This window comes from Hemiscyllium ocellatum, chromosome 20 (genome assembly GCF_020745735.1).
Source record: "Hemiscyllium ocellatum isolate sHemOce1 chromosome 20, sHemOce1.pat.X.cur, whole genome shotgun sequence".
Lineage (NCBI taxonomy): Eukaryota > Metazoa > Chordata > Chondrichthyes > Orectolobiformes > Hemiscylliidae > Hemiscyllium > Hemiscyllium ocellatum.
Genome location: NC_083420.1, coordinates 1,329,161 through 1,348,565, shown reverse-complemented (window position 1 = coordinate 1,348,565; position 19,405 = coordinate 1,329,161). Strand labels below are relative to the sequence as shown.

General features: G+C 44.4%; 1 protein-coding gene across 1 annotated transcript in view; it reads right to left on the bottom strand.

The window, feature by feature from the left end:
• The window catches only part of LOC132825310 (transmembrane channel-like protein 7), a 104,508-nt gene that overhangs the window by 80,263 nt on the left and 4,840 nt on the right, over nt 1-19,405 (bottom strand). The window contains exon 2 of the mRNA XM_060840417.1: nt 8,305-8,527. Within this exon, the coding sequence (XP_060696400.1) occupies nt 8,305-8,527 (223 nt within the window). The remainder of the gene's footprint in view (nt 1-8,304; nt 8,528-19,405) is intronic.

Genomic DNA, 19,405 nt, shown 5'->3' with positions numbered 1-19,405 from the left:
TGCAGCGATGCAATAGATGGCGTGTGTGGAGGTGCAGGTGAATTTGTGGCGGATATGGAAGGATCCCTTGGGGCCTTGGAAAGAAGTAAGGGAGGAGGTGTGGGCGCAAGTTTTGCATTTCTTGCGGTTACAGGGGAAGGTGCCGGGAGTGGAGGTTGGGTTGGTGGGGTGTGTGGACCTGACGAGGGAGTCACGGAGGGAGTGGTCTTTTCTGAACGCTGATAGGGGAGGGGAGGGAAATATATCCCTGGTGGTGGGGTCTGTTTGGAGGTGGCAGAAATGACGGCGGATGATACGCTGTATATGGAGGTTGGTGGGGTGGTAGGTGAGAACCAGTGGGGTTCTGTCCTGGTGGCGGTTGGAAGGGCGGGGCTCAAGGGCGGAGGAGCAGGAAGTGGAGGAGATGCGGTGGAGGGCATCGTCAATCACGTCTGGGGGGAAATTGCGGTCTTTGAAGAAGGAGGCCATCTGGGTTACACGTCTGGAGGGAAATTGCGGTCTTTGAAGAAGGAGGCCATCTGGGTTGGTCTTTGAAGAAGGAGGCCATCTGGCCAAGACCGCAATTTCCCCCCAGACGTGATGGGCCTCCTCTATATTGGGGAGACAGGCCACCTACTTGCGGAACGTTTCAGAGAACACCTCTGGGACACCCGGACCAACCAACCCAACCACCCCGTGGCTCAACACTTCAACTCCCCCTCCCACTCCACCAAGGACATACAGGTCCTTGGACTCCTCCATCGCCAGACCATAACAACACGACGGTTGGAGGAAGAGCCCCTCATCTTCCGCCTGGGAACCCTCCAACCACAAGGGATGAACTCAGATTTCTCCAGTTTCCTCATTTCCCCTCCCCCCACCTTGTCTCAGTCAAATCCCTCAAACTCAGCAACTCCTAACCTGCAATCTTCTTCCTGACCTCTCCGCCCCCACCCCACTCCGGCCTATCACCCTCACCTTGACCTCCTTCCACCTATCTCATCTCCAACGCCCCTCCCCCAAGTCCCTCCTCCCTACCCTACCTTTTATCTTAGCCTGCTGGACACACTTTCCTCATTCCTGAAGAAGGGCTTATGCCCGAAACGCGATTCTCCTGTTCTTTGGATGCTGCCTGACCTGCTGCACTTTTCCAGCAACAAATTTTCAGCTCTGATCTCTAGCATCTGCAGTCCTCACTTTCTCCTGTTGGTACAGGGTCCTTTAGTTTTATCAGCAGCTGTTTTACTGTGCTGATAGGTTTGTGGGCTACCATGATGTCAAGGGGTCAGAATAGTCTGGTAGTCATCTCCGAGATGTCTTTGATGTATGGTAGTGTGGCTAGAGTCTCTGGGCATGTTGTGTCTTCTGGCTTGGGTTTGTTGTTTAAGATTTGGTGGACTGTATTCATCAGGTACCCGTTGTTCCTCTAATTTGTCCCGTTTCGTGGTGAAAAAGGTGACACCCACATTGAGGACCCAAAGCTTAGGTCGGAGCGTGGGGAGGGCTGTTGGTTCAAGTCTCTGCATCATTGCTCCTGCTAAAAATCCTGCTATTGTTGATCCCATTGGTGAACCGTTTATCTGTTTGTAGGTCTTGTCCTTGAAGGTGAAGTGGGTAGTGAGGCACAGGTCTACTAGCTTGAGATACTGTCCTTGCTGAAGGAGTTGGTGCTGCCTGGTGTTTGTGTTCTCGGTTTGTCTAGTATGAGGTCAGTGTTTCTTTGGCCATTCAGATGTTAATTGATGTGAATAGAGCCAGGAGGAGGAGACCATGACTTCGTCCTCTTCTATCCTGGTGTCTCTGATGATGTTCAGGAATTCTTGGGTGGAGTGGATGGAGTGGCTTGAGTCTTCTACTAGGTATTTCAGTTTAGGGTGAAGTTCCTTTGCTAGTCAGTATGTGGGTGAGACTATGGATCTGAGGGGGGCCCCTGCGTTGTGTACCTTAGGTTTCATCCCTAAAGGACATTAGCGAACCAGATGGGTTTTTCTAACAATCGACAATGGATTCATGGTCATCATTAGACTCTTAATTCCAGATATTTATCGAATTCATATTCCATCATCAGCCACGGCAAGGTTAACAGTCCTGTGATAATGCCACTAGGCCATTGTCTCTCCTCCCCTTTGAATAGTGCTTGGAGACATGTGGCACAACTTCAAGGCTGAGAGTTATGTGGATAACACACTTTGAGAGGTAGTCACACCCCAGCTCAAGGGACTAAAGTAAAGAATGGAATGGGTGAATACCAGACAGTCCAGACAGAATAGCAGCGTAATGCAGTCACAGTCAGGCTTCTTGCACCACAAGGGGTCAACAGTCTCATAGAATTGTACACGGAAACAGACACTTCAGTTCAACTCATCCATGCCAACTAGATATCCTAAATTAAACTAGTTCCAATTGCCAGCATTTGGCTCATATCCCTCCAACCCCTTCCTATTTATGTGTATATCCACCATTTCCTCTGGCAGCTTATTCTATACAGCACCACCCTCTGTATGAAAAAGTTGCCCCTGAGGTCCCTAAAATATCTTTCCCCTCTCACCTTAAACCAAAGCCCTCCAGTCTTTTTCCCCTATCCTAAAGAAAAGGCCTTAACTATTCACCCTATCCACGCCCCTCATCTTTTTATAAACCTCTATATGGTCACCCCTCAGCCTCCAAAACTCAGGGGAAAATAGTCCCAGCCTAATCAGCCTCTCCCTATAAACCAGAACCCTCCAACTCCTGCAACATCCTCATAGATCTTCTTTTGAACCCTTTCAAGTTTCACAACATTCTTCCTATATCAAGGCAACCAGAATTGCAGGCAGTATTCCAATGGTGGCCTAACCAATATCCTGTACAGCCATAACATGACCTCCCAACTCCTATACTCCAAATAGTTCCAGAGATGTAGAGGAAAGGATAGCAAAAATGGTTCTGGATAGGCGCAAGAGTAACAGGGTAGTTGTTATGGGGGACTTCAACTTTCCAAATATTGACTGGAAATGCTATAGTTTGAGTACTTTAGATGAGTCAGTTCTTGTCCAATATGTGCAGGAGAGTTTCCTGACACAGTATGTAGACAGGCCAACAAGGGGCAAGGCCACATTAGATTTAGCAAATGAACCAGGCCAGGTATAAGATTTGGAGGTAGGTGAGCACTTTGGTGATAGTGACCACAATTCGATTATGTCTACTTTAGCGAAGGATACCACAGAGCAAGAACTGTAGATGGGGGAAAGGCAATTATGATGCGACTAGGCAAGATTTAGGATGCATAGGATGAGAAGGAAACCGTAAGGGACAGGCACAATTGAAACGTGGAGCTTATTTAAGGAACAGCTACTGCGTGCCCTTTATAAGTATGTACTTGTCAGGCAGGAAGGAAGTGGTTGAATGAGGGAGCCGTGGTTAACTAAGGAAGTTGAATCCCTGGTCAAGAGAAAGAGAAAGCTTATATAAGGATGATACGTGAAGGCTCAATTAGGGCACTTGAGAGTTACACGTTAGCTGGGAAAGACCTAAAGACAGCCAGGAGGGGACATGAGAATAGGATTAAGGAAAACCCTAAAACTTTCTGGAGGTATGTCAGGAATAAAAGAATGACAAGAGTAAGATTAGGGTCTGTCAAGGACAGTAGTGGAAAGTTGTGCACGGAGTCCAAAGAGATAGGAGAGGCACTAAATGAATATTTTTTGTCAGCATTCACACTGGAAAAAGACAATGTTGTCAAGACGAATACGGAGATAAAGCTACTAGACTAGACAGGATTGAGGCTCGCAAGGAGAAGGTGTTGGCAGTTCTGGAAAGTGTGAAAATAGATAAGTCCCCTGGGCTGGATGGGATTTATCCATGGATTCTCTGGGAAGCCAGGGAGGAGATTGCAGAGCCTTTGGCTTTGATCTTTATGTTGACATTGTCTACAGGAATAGTGCCAGAAGACTGGAGGATAGCAAATGTTGTTCCCTTGTTCAAGAAGGGGTGTAGAGACAACCCTGGTAATTATAGGCCATTGAGCCTCACTTCGGTTGTGGGTAAAGTTTTGGGAAAGTATTATAAGAGGTAGGATTTATAATCATCTAGAATGGAATAATTTGATTAGGGATAGTCAACACGGTTTTGTGAAGAGTAGATCGTGCCTCACAAACCTTACTGAGTTCTTTGAAAAGGTGATCAAACAGGTGGATGAGGGTAAAGTGGTTGATGTGGTGTATATGGATTTCAGTAAGGGGTTTGTAAAGGTTCCCCACGGTAGGCTATTGCACCACATACAGAGGCATGGGATTGAGGGTGATTTGATGGTTTGGATCAGAAATTGGCTAGCTGAAAGAAGACAGAAGGTGGTGGTTGATGGGAAATATTCATCCTGGAGCTCGGTTATTAGTGGTGTACTGCAAAGATCTGTTTTGGGTCCACTGCTCGCCATCATTTTTATAAATGACCTGGATGAGGGCATAGAGGATGGGTTAGTAAATTTGTGGATAACTCTAAGTTCGCAGGATTTCTGGATAGTCCCAAAGGATGTCGCAGGTTACAGAGGGACATAGATAAGCCGCAGAGCTGGGCTGAGAGGTGGCAAATGGAGTTTAATGCGGGAAAGTGTGAGGTGATTAATTTAGGAAGGAGCAACAGGAATACATCGTACTGGGCTAATGGAAAGATTCTTGGTAGTGCAGATAAGCAGGGAAATCTCAGTGTTCATGTACACACATCCCTGGTTGGTAGGGTTGTTAAGAAGGCATATGGTGTGTTAGCTTTTATTGGTAGAGTGATTGAGTTTTGGAACCATGAGGTCATCCTGTAGCTGTACAAAACTCTAGTGTTGCCGCACTTGGAATATTGCGTACAGTTCTGGGGTCACTACATTATAGGAAGGACGTGGAAGCTTTGGAAAGGGTTCAGAGGAGATTTACTAGCATGTTGTCTGGAATGGACGGATTGTCTTATGGGGAAAGACTGAGGGACTGGTGGCTGTTTTCGTTCAAGAGAAAAAAGTTGAGAGGTGACTTAATTGAGACATATAAGATGATCAGAGGGTTAGATAGGGTGGAAAGTGAGAGCCTTTTTCCTCAGCTAGTGATGACTATCACGAGGGGACATAGTTTTAAATTGAGGGGTGATAGATACAGTTTATTTCTCCAGAAAGATTATTAAAGGTAGTTTCTTTACTCAGATTAGTAGGGGCTTGGAACACCCTGCCTGCAACAGTAGCAGACTTGCCAACTTTAAGGACATTTAAATGGTCATTGGATAAATATATGGATGATAATTGAATAGTGTAGGTTAGATGGGCTTCAGATTGGTTTCGCAGGTCGGCGCAACAGAGGGTCGAAGGGCATGTACTGTGCTGTAATTAGATTAGATTACTTACAGTGTGGAAACAGGCCCTTTGACACAACAAGTCCACACCGACCCTCCGAAGAGCAACCCACCCAGACCCATTCCCCTACATTTACCCTTTCACCTAATACTTCGGGCAATTTAGCATGGCCAATTCACCTAACCTGCACATTTTTGGACTGTGGGAGGAAACCGGAGCACCCGGAAGAAACCCACACAGACACGGGGAGAATGTGCAAACTCCACACAGACAGTTGCCTGAGGCAGGAATTGAACCCGGGTCTCCGGTGCTGTGAGGCAGCAGTGCTAACCACTGTGCCACCGTTCTATGTTCTATCCTCAATGCTCTGACCAATAAAGGCAAGCACAGCAAATGCCTTCTTCACTATCATGTCTACCTGGGACTCCAGTTTCAAGGAACTATGATCCTGTACTCCAAGGTCTTTTTGTTCAGAAAAACTCCGGAGGATCTTACCATTAAGTGTACAAGTCCTGTCCTGATTTGCATTTCCAAAATGCAGCACCTCACAGTTATCTAAATTAAACTCCATCTGTCACTCCTCAGCCCGCTGGCCCAACTGATCAATATTCTGCTGTCAATCAGATCTTCAATTTTGCTGTTAGCTACAAATTACTAACTATGTAATGTCAAAAGATTAAATTGAAATATCCCTCTGGACATTGATGTAATATTAAAGAGTTAAACTGCACTGAGTGAACATTCTGGAAGTGGGTGGAGATGACATTCATGAATGACCCCCACTCCAATTAGTAGCATCATTTGCTACTACTCTCCTACTATTATCAAATTAAACTGTCATTCAATATCTTCCATTCAGCCATTCCCTGAAGCCAGGTATGTCGCACCTGCATTGTCTTGGGCAATCACTGAGTCAGGAAATCGTCTGCATAACGATTCTCCAGGATTAGGGCATTAGTATTTGCATTATCTCCGAGGATGATCTCATCCTACCGTGGTACCTGGGGGAACGTGTGACTGTGAGTTGTGTTGAGTGGCATGTGACTATGGGGGAGTGGCCAGAGCATCTGTAAGTATGGCCAACTGATCTGTATAAAGGATATGTGTTTTGTTTGTTCAGGGCCTCACTTTGACTTGACTTAGTATGCCTGCGAAGAGGGCCAAAGGGAGTCACCTAGCTTGTACAGGCTTTAATAAACTTTAACTGTTTGCAGAAGTTGGTGTGTGCGAATTGCATCTCATGTGTGAAACCTCGGTAAAAGATCCGAACAACTATACCTCCTATGTCATGCCAATTGATTATAGGTGGCCCTCTCCCAAATTAACCCCTTCATCCAAGGTCGAGCTTTGTCCTTATTCATAAGTATCCAAAAACTTATAGAATTATGGTCACTGCTCCCAAAAACCTCCCCCAGTGATACTTGGCCAACCTCATTTCCCAACACCAGGTCCAGTATGGCCCCCTCCCTTATCGGAATATCCACATACTGCTTCAAAAGGTTTTCCTGGACACATCTAACAAACTGCTCCCCATTCAAGGCCAGTAGTAAGGGAGTTGTAGTCAACATGGAGGAGGTTAACAATCACCCACCACAACAATCCTGTTATTTCCAGAATCTGACTACATATCTCTTCCTCCATCTCCCACTGACAGCTGGGCAGTCTGTACATAATTCCAACGTTGCGATTGCCCCTTCCTATACCTTAGTCTACCTATAATATCATGCTGAAAGATCTCTCCAGGGTATGCTCCCTCAACACAGCTGTGATATGCCCTATAACCAGTAATGCAACTCCTCTACCTCTTTTCCTTCCATCTCTGTCTCATCAAATACATTTATGTCCCATAATGTTAAGCTGGCAATCCTGTCCCTCCTTCAACCATGTCTCTGTGATAGCAACATTATTGCATGCTTAATCCAGGCTCCAAATTCATCTATTTTACTGTTATACTTGTTGCATTGAAACAAATACAGTCCAAATCTCAAGTTCTGCTGAGCTCAGCAATCTCTCTCTGACTGCTTTTACTCTTACCTATACTTGCCTGAGTCTCACGCTCTTACCCAGGATCTATAGTTACTGACCTGCTGGAGGTAGGATGTTGTGAAACATGAAAGAGTTCAGAAAAGACTTACAGAGCTGCTGTCAGGGTTGGAAGCTTTGAGCTATAGGTAGGGGCTGAATAAGCTGGGGCTATTTTCCTTGGAGCAGCAGAGGCTGAGGGGTGACCTTTGTAGTTTTTGGATACTTATGAATAAGGCCCATCATTATAAAATCATGATGGGCATTGGTGGGGTAAATAGCCAAGGTCTTTCCCCGAGATAGGAAAATCCAAATCTAGAGGCGTAGGTTTAAGGTGCAAGGGGAAAGATTTAAAGGTAGCTAAGGAGCAACTTTTTCATGCAGAGGGTGGTGTGAGTATGAAATGAGCTGCCAGAGGAAGTGGTGAAGGCTGGCACAATTAAAACATTTCAAAGGCATTTGGATGGGTTTATGAACAGGAAGTATTTTGTGGGATATGGGCCAAATTCTGGAAAATGGGACTAGATTAATTTAGGATATCTGGTCAACATGGACAAGATGGACTGAAGGCTCTGTTTCCATGCTGCACAGCTCTAGGACTCTGTGATCCGCTACTCCAGTTCCCACCCCCTGCCACACTAGTTTCAACCCTCCCAAGTGGCACGATCAAAACCTCCCTGCCAAGATATTGCTGCCCCACCAGCGTAGGTGCAGAGGAGGATAGAGGAAGAGATATGTACATTCTAGACAGATGTAACAATAACAGGATTATTGTCGTGGGTGATTTTAACTTACCCATATTGACTGGGACACCCTTAATGCTGGGGCTTTGGATGGGGAACAATGTTTTAGATGTGTTCTTCTTGTACAGGTCCCACCTTCCCTATTATGCTTGACTTCAGTGCATCAAAAAAATTACCATGTCCATTAACTAATTAGTGCTTTATCTATATTCAAATGCAATGTTTTCCATGCAGCAATCTAGACAGTCTAACCTGATTCGCTTCTTCTCCTCAATGCTAAGGGGCATTTCTCGCAATGGCCCAATGTTCTGTTCGCACACATCTGAGCCAGCTCTTCTGTGAGTTAGTGAAGTAAACAAATAACTGGGGGCACTGCTTTTCCGTCTGGTTGAACTTTTTCCAGTTGAAGCCCTTCGAATTAGCGATTGATAACTAGGCAATTCACGCAAGAGTGGGTTGAGAGAAAGGAAGAAACCTACAATGAAGTTAAAACAAAATGTATTAGAAAATAAATTATATAAATTAAAATGATAATTTATTGATGCCAATGAGTTATTCATTCAAAGTGAAACACCAGTTAAGTGGATAACATTAATATTAAAGATCACAAAGGCCTGTTTTTACATTGTTTTAAAGATGGATGCCATTGAACACTCACCAACTCCAGGCTCCCAGAATCCAATTTAAATAAATATTAAGCAGTTTAAGAATAGTTCTAAAACATTCCCTTCATTCAGAAGCACTTTTCGTCAGAGCTGACAGTCCTTTTGCATTTTACCTGTCAGCAAGCTTACAATGAAAATCAGCAAAAAATCCTGAAAGTGCTGAAAGTCCTGTTTGAAGCAGGGTTCTGAGGAAGCATCACTGGACCCGAAATGTTAACTCTGCTTTCTCGCCACAGATGTTACCAGACCTGGCAGAGTTTTTCCTGTTTCCGAATATAGGCAAGCTATTCCTGATGAAGGGCTTATGCTCGAAACGTCGAATTCTCTATTCCTGAGATGCTGCCTAACCTGCTGTGCTTTGACCAGCAACACATTTGCAGCAGCAAGCTATTTCATCACATAGATGAGGAGATGGAAAAAGAAAAAGTATATCACATCTAAGCCAGGTGCTCGATCAGCCAAGTTTCTGATGTGCATATCCTGCAACGCTTGCTGGATTTCTTTTTCATATTTGTCCATGGGATATGAGCATTTTAATGTAGCATTTATTGATCATCACTAATTATCCATGAAGTGGAAAGAACAGCATTCTTGAATTGCAGCAGCTCATGTGGTGTAGGTGAACACTGCGTGTTCTGAAATTCTGACCGAGCAACAGTGAGGAAACAGTGGCATACTGCCAAGTCAAGATTGTGTGCAATTTGGAGGGAAAATTGTGGGTTGTACTGATCCCATGTACTTGCTGCCCTTGACCTTTGAGGTAGTAGTGACCATGGGTCTGAAAGGTGCTCTCAAAGGAACCTTGGTGAATTTCTATACTGCACCTTGTAAATGGGGCATACTGATGCTCAGAGAAGGAAGTGAACAGCGAGTTTTGAGAAGTTTTGTAGCTCAGGTTGAGGTTTTGGATGTAGGCTTGCTCGCTGAGCTGAAAGGTTCATTTGCAGACATTTGTTACCTTGCTAGCTAACATCTTCAGTGGATTTCATGTGAAGCAATGCTGAAAATTCCTGCTTTCTATTTATACATTTAGGTTTCTTTGGGTTGGTGATGTCACAGAAAATGAACCTTTCAGCTCAGTGAGCAAACCTACATCCAAAAGGAAGTGAATGTTCAAGTTGGTAGAATGGGTGCCAGTCAAGCAGGCTGCCTGGTCCTGGATGGTGTTAAGCAATTTAGAAATATAGGAAACAGGAACAGAAAGAGGCCATTTGTCGCTGCAAGCTTGTTCTGCCATTCATTATGATCATGGCTAACCATCCAACTCAATGGTTTACTCCTGCTTGCCCCCCTCACCCCACCCCCAACCCGCCCCCTCCAGATCCATTGATTCTTTCAGCTTGAAGAGGTATATCCACTCCTTCCTGAAATCATTCCATGTTTTGGCCTTGACTGCTCTGTGCAAGTGAATTCCATTGGCTCACCACTCTCTGGGTCAAGACCCATTCACCTCTGGGTCAGGTGAATTGGCCATGCTAAATTGCCCGTAGTGTTAGGTAAGGGGTATATGTAGGGGTATGGTTGGGTTGCGCTTCGGCGGGTCGGTGTGGACTTGTTGGGCCGAAGGGCCTGTTTCCACACTGTAAGTAATCTAATCTAATCTAATCTAATTTCTCCCTATCTCAGCCCTAAAAGCTCTACTCCTTATCCTTTTATTGTGATCCCTGGTTCTAGACTCCCCTGGTCATCTGGAACATCTTTTCTGCATTTACTCTGTCTGGTCCTGTTTGAATTTTATAGGTTTTTATGAGATTTCCCCCTTACTCTTCTGAAGTACAGTAAACATAATCCTAACAGATTTCAAATCACCTTAAATGTCAATCCTGCCATCCCAGGAAACAGTCTGGTGCATATTCACTGCACTCACTCCATCGCAAAAGTATTCTCCCTCAGATAAGGAGACCAAAACTGCACAGAGTCGGCCTGGTCTCACCAAGGCCCGAAATAACTGCAGTAAGACATCCCTGCTCCAAAACTTAAATCTTCTCACCACAAAGGCCAACATACCCGTTTGCCTTCTTTTCCACCTGCTGGACCTGCATGCTTACCTTCAGCATGGGATATAACTTGCCTCCTGTTTTTGCTACCAAAGTGGATAATCTCACATTTAGACACATTATACTGCATCTGCCATACATCTCCCCCCTCAGCCAATTTGTCCAAATCACATCAAAGCATCTCTGCATCTAGCTCCCTCTCCCACCCAGCTTTATGTCATTCACAAATTTTGAAATATTACATTTTGTTTGCTCATCTGAATCAGTAATAAATATTGTGACCACCTGGGTTCCAAGCTCTCATTAGTCACTGCTAGCCGTTCAGAAAAAGACTTGTTTATTTCCACTCTATATTTCCTGTTTGCCAGCCAGTTTCCTATCCATCTCAATGCCATGCAAGTTGGAAAGATGTTTCCATTGGCAGGAGAGACAAGGTCCCAAGAGCACAGCCTTGGAGTGAAGGGAAGACCTTTTAGAACTGAGATAAGGAGAAACTTCTTCAGCCAGAGAGTGTGAATCTGTGGAATTCATTACCACAGAAGGCTGTTGGGGCCAGGTCATTGAGTATATTTAAAACAAAGATAGATAAGTTATTGTTTGTCAAAGGGATCAAGGATTATGGGGTAAAAGCAGAAAAATGAGGTTAAAAAACCTATCAGCCACGATTGGTTGGTGGAGCAGACTTGCTAGGTCAAATGGTCTAATTTCTGCTCCTATATCTTATGGTCTTATGGTCTAATTTTATACCTAATCTGTTGTGTGGCACTTCTGAAAGTTCAAATAAACCAATAGCTAGTGGCTTCCCCTCATCAACTCTTAGTTACATCCTTGAAAAATTCCAGCAGATTTGTCAAGCATTATTTCCCTTCTGCAAATCCATGCTGACTCTGTCCAAGCCTGGCAATGTTTTCCTAATGTTCTATTAAATCTTTTATCACAGACTTGAGCATTTTGTCCATGAATGATATCAGGAAAGCACAAAGGCATGCACTATTGCCACAGTTACTTCATTAAGTAAGTATTCTGATGTAGATTATCAGGCGGAGAGATTTGTCGGTCTCCAATCCCATCAATTTCCCCAACATCATTTCCCTACAAATACTTATTTCCATTGGTTCCTCCTTTGCACTAAACGCAATGCTTCCCAACAGTTTAGTGATGTTACTTGCACCCTCCTTTGTGAGCACAGAACCGAAGTTTGTATTTGCTTGGTCAATCATTTCTTTGTTCCACATCATAAATTCTCCTGGTCCTGACAGTAAGGGACCCACATTAGTCTTCACCAATTTATTTTTCTCTCCACATATCTATAGAAACATGTACAATCCGTTTTTAAGTTCTCTGCAAGCTTATTCTCATATTCTTTTCCTTTTATTAATTAATCCCTTTGTCCTCAAAGCTAAATTCTAAGCTGTTCTCACTGTTTTGGTTTGTTGTTTTGTAAAGTGTTACTGGAGCTGTGACTATCCAGGCAGTTGCAGTATATTTCATCAAACTTCTGAAGAGTACTTTGCAGACAGTGCACAGGATAGAGGAGAAAAAAGGAGAGTTACATAGCACATAGAATACTAAAGACACTTCAACCCTCAATGTTGTGCTGAGCTTTTATCCTACTCTAAGATCAAACTAACCTATATACCCTTCATTTTAGTATCATCCACTTTAGTATCTTTAAGAGTTGCTTACATGTCCCTAATGCGTCGGACTCTACTACCACTGCTGGCAGTGAATTCCATGCACTCACCATTCTCTGTTTAACCTTCCGTCAATCACCTGAAAATTAATGCCTAGAAAAACAATTTCTGGCTATCCACTCTTATCTATGCCTTTCATCACCTTGTACACCTCTATCAAGCAACGTCTCATCTTCCTTCGCTCCAAGAAGAAAAGCCTTAGCTCGCTCAACCACAACCTTTCTCCATAAGATATGCCCTCCAGTCCGGGCAGCATCCTGGGAAATCTCCTCTGCACCCTCTCGAAAGCTTCCACATCCTTCCTATAATGAGGTGACTAGAACTGAATACAATATTCCAAGTGTGGTCTAACCAGGGCTTGAGAGAGCAGCAGCATGATCTCGCAACTCTTAAACTCAATTCCTCTGTTAATGAAAGCCAACACATCATATGCCTTCTTAACAACCTTATCAACTTGGGTGGCAACTTTGAGGGATCTATGGACATGGACCCCAAGATGCTTTTATTCCTCCACACTGCCAAGAATCCTGCCTTTAACCCTGTAATCTGCATTCAAATTCAACCTTCCAAAATGAATGACTTCACACTTTTCCAAGTTGAAGTCCATCTGAAGCCTCTTCTCAGCCCAGCTCTGCATCCTGTCAATGTTCCAATGCAAGCTACAACAGCCCTCCACACTATCCACAACTCCACCAACCTTTAAGTCATTGGCAAACTTAGTAACCTACCCTTCCACTTGCTCAGCCAAGTCATTTAAAAAAAAAATCACAAAGAGCAGAGGTCCCAGAACAGATCCCTTGGATAACCACTGATCACCGCGCTCCAGGTTGAATACTTTCCATCTTCTACCTCCCTCTGTTTTCTACAGATTAACCAATTCTGTATCCAGACAGCCAAAGTTCCCTGTGTCCCATGTTTCCTTACCTTTTGAATAAGCCTGCTCTACCTTCATTACATTCTCAGCGAATTCAATAAGGCTGGTGAGGCATGACAAAGCAATGCTGATGATCTCTAATCAAACTATGCTTTTCCAAATAATCATAAATCCTGTCTCTCAGAATCCTCTCCAATAACTTGCCCACCACTGACCTAAGACTGACTGGTCAGTAATTCCCAGGGTTATCCCTACTGCCTTTCTTGAACAAGAGAGTAACAGTTGCCACCCCCCGATTGTCTGATGCTACTCTACTGGACAGTGAGGACGAAAAGATCATTGCCAAAGATTCAGCAATCTCTTTCCTCACTTCCCATAGTAACCTTGGGTATATCTCGTCTGGCGCAGAGGACTTCTCTATCCAGTTTTATTCAATATTTCCAGCATATCATCCTTCTTAACACCAACCTGTTTGAGCATATCGAGCCTGTTTCACACCGAAGCAAAGTATTCTTTAAGGATCTCCCCTACATCCTCCAAATTCAGGCACAAATTCCCTCCACGATCCCCGATTGGTCCTACCCTTATTCTAGGAGAAAGTGAGGACTGCAGATGCTGGAGATCAGAGCTGAAAATGTGTTGTTGGAAAAGTGCAGCAGGTCAGGCAGCATCCAAGGAGCAGGAGAATCGACGTTTCGGGCATGAGCCCTTCTTCAGGAAGTTCCTGCTCCTTGGATGCTGCCTGACCTGCTGCGCTTTTCCAGCAACACATTTTCAGCCCTACCCTTATTCTGGCCATCATACTGCTTCTCGCATAAGTGTAGAATGCCTTGGGATTTTCCTTAATCCTATTTGCCAAGGCTTTTTCATGTCCCCTTCTAGCTCTCCAAAGTCCATTCTTCAGTTCCTTTTTGGCTATCTTGTAACTCTCTAGAGCCCTGTCCTTAGACTTAAGTAAGCTTCCTTACTCTTCTGGATGAGATGTTCTACATCTCTTGTCATCTAAGGTTCCTTCACCCTCCCATCCCTTCCTTGCCTCATGAATCGGGGCGCCTGTATAATTCCCAGCATCTGACCTGCTCTTGGAATCACAATATTTCCATTGCTATTCTAGTTGGGTTTCTGGTCAACATCAACTCCAAGATGTTGAAGTCAGGTGTCATGCATTGTGTAACAGTTGGAAATGACATTCAAAGAAAATAAATATGAGGAGATTTTATTGTCACGTGCACTTGAATGAGTGCACTGAAAGGTTTGTAAAATTGCCTCTCAGCACCATCTTAGGTACAGAGCACCACGGTATAGATCCTTTAAATTAGTGAGTTTTAAGAAAATTTGTATTTCAGGTTGAGGTTCTGGATGTAAGTTTGCTCCAGATACTTTAAATGTTGCTGCAGAATTGAAATAGTAATAATAAAAGGACGAACATCAGAACACAGAGTTTTGAAGTATGTCTTCAAAGTACTCAAGTTATAGATCTTTTCCACTGCGTTTGTGGCCGCCAGGCTTCAGAACTCAAGGCTTCGCTGCTTCCACTCAGGACTTGCCTCCAGGACTCCAAAGATGTGTCATAAAACCTCTGAACAGATTGTTCAGAAAATACCTATTCTGTGGAACTTCTACAATGATGTGGTGCTACTGAGATAAACTACAACCATCTACCTTTGTGCCAAGTATAGCCCTAAACGGTGGATACTTTTCACTGATTCACACTGACTCCAGTTTTGCTACAGCTACTTGATGCTGCACTCAATTAAACATGGCCACAATGCCAAGGGCAATCATTTTCACCCCATCGCAGGAGTATAATACTCTCAGGAGAAAGTGAGGACTGCAGATGCTGGAGATCAGAGTTGAGAGTGTGATGCTGGAAAAGCACAGCAGGTCAGGCAGCATCTGAGGAGCAGGAGAATCGATGTTTTGGGCATAAGCCCTTCATCAGGAATGAGGCTTGTGGGCCAGGGGGCTGAGAGATAATTGGGAGGGAGGGTGGGCTGTGGGGAAGTAGCTGAAAATGCAACAGGTGGACGAAGGTAGGGGAGAAGGTGACAGGTTAGAGAGGAGGGTGGAGTGGATAGATGGGAAAGACGATGGACTGGTCAAGAGGGCAGTGTTCAGTTGGAGGCTTGGGACTGGGATAAGGTGGGGATGGGGAAATAAGGAAACTGGTGAAATCCATGTTAATACCGGGTGGTTGCAGGGTCCTAAGGCAGAAGATGAGGTGTTCTTCCTCCAGGTGGCGGGTGGTCAAGGTTTGGCAATGAATGAGTGTATAATAATTTCATCCATGTTTAGACCAAGATGTACTGAGCCTAGCTACAATGAAGGAACACAAACCGAGCATCAGTGAAAAAGTTACACCTTTGCAAATGCTGCTCGGTAGCACAGTTGGCTACCTTTCAGCATGATCGTTATCTACTCCTTTTTCTATCCAACTGTTCTTCTCTCCCATGGGGCTCTATCTCCACCTATCGTTTACTCCTTAGCCCCTCCCTATGTTCTGACATTTTCCCAGCTATCATCAGTTATGAGGAAGAGTCACTGAACCCAAAATGTTAACTCTGATTTCTCTCCACAGAAGCTACCAGACCAGCGTTTTTCCAGCAATTTCTGGTTTTGTCTTCTTTCTATGGTTTTGTTGATTATGTGGAGTAGATTGATGGAGTAGCAATTGACCACACTAGATTTATCCTGCACTTTGTGGGCAATTTTCCACATTCTCAGGTAGATACCAGTGTTTCAGCTGTACTTGAACAGTTTAGCTATGGTTGTGGCTAGTTCGAGCGCACAGATCTTCAGTCTTGCTGCTGAAATGTTGTCAGGTCCTATAGCCTTTGCAGTATGCAGTACCTCCAGCCATTTCTTAATATGGGATAGAGTATTCCAAACCAATCAAAGATGCTGGGAACTTCAAGAATAAGCTGAGACCAATTGCACATTTGGCACTTCTGGCTGAAGATTGCTGCAATGTTTTCAGCCTCCTTTGCACTGATATGCTGGGCTCTTCCATCATTGACATACCCAGGGATAGGAATACTGGCATCTGGGACACAATGTGCAAGATAAGATTCTGTGAGCATGAGTATATCAGACTGTTGCTTGACCAGTGTGTGAGAACCTCTCTCAACGTCAAGGTTGTCAGGACTAGGTTTGCCATTGTCATTTCCGGTGCTTAGTTTAATGTTGGCTGTCCGTTGGTTTCACTTCATTTCAAATTTTTTAGTAGTTTGACATAACTGTGTTTTGCTTGGCATTTCAGACAGCATTTAAGCACCAGCCACACTGCTATGGACCTGAAGTCACGTGTAGGCAAGACCAGATCTGACAACAGATTTCATTCCCTAAATGACAGATGGGTTGATGACCTAGATAAAAATATAAGAATGGCAGAAATGACATGTAATTGGACATTGGACAATACAGGGCAATACGAGAGAATAAGAGTGGGATTGAATGCATGGAAGTAAGCAAGACTTCCTCTCCAATGCAAACACATTCTTCCTATAATGCAGCACGCAGAACCACACCAAGTACTACATTTGAGGTCTAGCTAACATCTAAAACACTTCCATCATAACCTTTCTGCTCTTGTATTCAATGCCTCAACCAATAAAGGCAAGTATCCTATATGCTTCTGAACCATTCAATCCACCAACCCTGCTGGCTCTATGGATGTGTATACCAAAGCTCCCTCTGATCTCCAGTACTTCCCAAGGTATTAGCACTCATTGTTAATTTCCATGCCTCGTTTGTCCTGCCAAAATTCATTATTTCACACTTTTCAGGATTCAAATGCCAATGTTCTGCATGTCTGACTAGTCCATTCTGTTGTTCTGCTATCTACTGCAGGAAATAAAAATAGGTCTGTGTAAAATATAACGACTGAAACAATACTTCAGTTTTCCTATAATTATTTTACTACTCAGCCGTTAACAGCATTATGACTGACCTACCCAGCTGCCTTATGGAGGATATGTGAGTGTCAGGAGGTCTACCCTGTGGCATCCTCCATGAGGATCAACTGGAGTAAATGGTCGTAACTTCTAGTTAGTCCTTGGCAGATGGACTGTCTGCATCAAAAGGCAACACCAAGTCACTTGAAGAGGGGGGTCAGGTGCTGGTGAGCCTTACAGGTTGCAACGTTCCACCTTCAGACCTTTCAGTAACACCATTATGTCAAGCTTCCTCTAAGGTGGCGCAATCTGATGACCTCAACTATGACATGCAGTTCCTGTTCTCGAGTGGTACGCTCTCGGATCTTTTTCCGGGAATTGCTTGCTCTCAACTTGGACCGGATCGAAGTCAAGGGCATGGTCAGTTCACACCAAAGCTCTCTCCCTACAAGAGTGGTGGTTCTACTAAGAGGTTCCTCGAAGACAGGTTCCTTCTCCAGTGTGGGTTATGCTGACCAAGGGAGGAGAGAGCTCAGGACACTGGGCTGACTAGAGTCGGGGATGTGCTGAATGGTGGAGGAGAAGCCTGGATGACACCTTCATGGTTGGCCAAGGGAATGTCAGCATCTGGTTTGTGACCAGAGCCAAACACAGCTTGACGGACAAAGTTTACACTTCACATAAATTCCGAGCAGCTCAGGTGTGTGGTAGGCTTCTCGATGAAGTGACCTGTTTGTCTGGAATTCGACACTGGCTCTGCACCATGGACTCTCGGTTGTGATGCAGTGCCCCACAATCTGAGCCGTCTCATGGAAATCTAACAGCATAAGACACAGGAACAGAATTCAGGCCATTCAGCCCATCAAGTCTGCTCCACCCCTCAATCGTAGCTGATAGGTTTTGCAACTTTAGTTTCCTGCTTTTGCCTTGTAGCCTTTAATCCCCTCAGCCGTCTAGAACTTATCTATCTCCATCTTCAATATACTCAATGATCTGGCCTCCAAAACCTTCTGTGGCAATGGTTTCCACAGATTCACCTTTCTCTGGCTGAAGAAGTTTCTCCTTATCTTTGTTCTAAAAAGACTTCCCTTTACACCCAGGCTATGCCCTTGGGTCCTTGTCTCTCCTATCAATGGAAACATTTTCCCAACATCTACTCTCTCCAGGCCATTCCGTACTCTGCATATTTCACTTAGATCCACCCTCACCCTTCTGAATTCCATTGAGTATAAACCCAAAATCCTCAAACATTCCTCATATGTTAAGCTTTTCATTCCTGCCAGCATTCTCATGAACCTCCTCTGAATACCTGCTGGGCCAGTTCATCCTTTCTGAAACATGGGGCCCAAAACTATATACAAAACTCCAAATGCGGTCTGACCAGAGCCTTACAGAGCCTCAGAAGTATATCCCTGCTTTCATATTCAAGTCCTCTCAAAATAAATGCCATCATTGCATTTGCCTTCCTAACGTGTAGAAAGAAACCAGTGCAGGTTATGCTCAAAATGTCGACTCGCCTGCTCCTTGCATGCTGCCTGACAGGCTGTGCTTTTCCAGCACCATGCTTTTTAACTCTTGCTTTCCTAACTACTGACTCAACCTGCAAATTTACCTTGATAGGACTAGACCTCACAAATTTCTTTCCATTTCAGACTTCTGCATTTTCTCCCCATTTAGAAAATAGTCCATGCCTCTATTTTTTCTACCAAAGTGCATGACCTCACACTTTCCTACATTGTACTCCATCTGCCACTTCCCTGTCCACTCTCCTAACCTGTCCAAGTCCTTCTGCAGCCTCCCCGCCTTCTCAATATTACCTGTCCCTCTATCTTTGCATCTTCTGCAAACTTAGCCAGAATGCCCTCAGTTCCTTCATCTCGATCGTTAATGTATAAAGTAAAAAGCTGTGGTCCCAACACTGAGCCTTGCAGAACACCACTTGTCACAGGCTGCCATCCTGAGAAGGACCCATTTGTCCCCGCTCTGTTTCTGGCAGACAGCCAAGCTTCAATCAATGCTAGCACCTTGCCTCTGACACCATGAGCCCTTATCTTACTCAATAGTCTCCTGTGTAGCATCTTGTCCAAGGCCTTCTTGAAGTTCAGGTAGATAACATCCATTGGCTCTCCTTGGTCTAACTTGCTCGTTACTTAGAGTCATAGAGATGCACAGCATGGAAACAGACCCTTCGGTCCAACCCGTCTATGCCAACCAGATATCCCAATCTAAT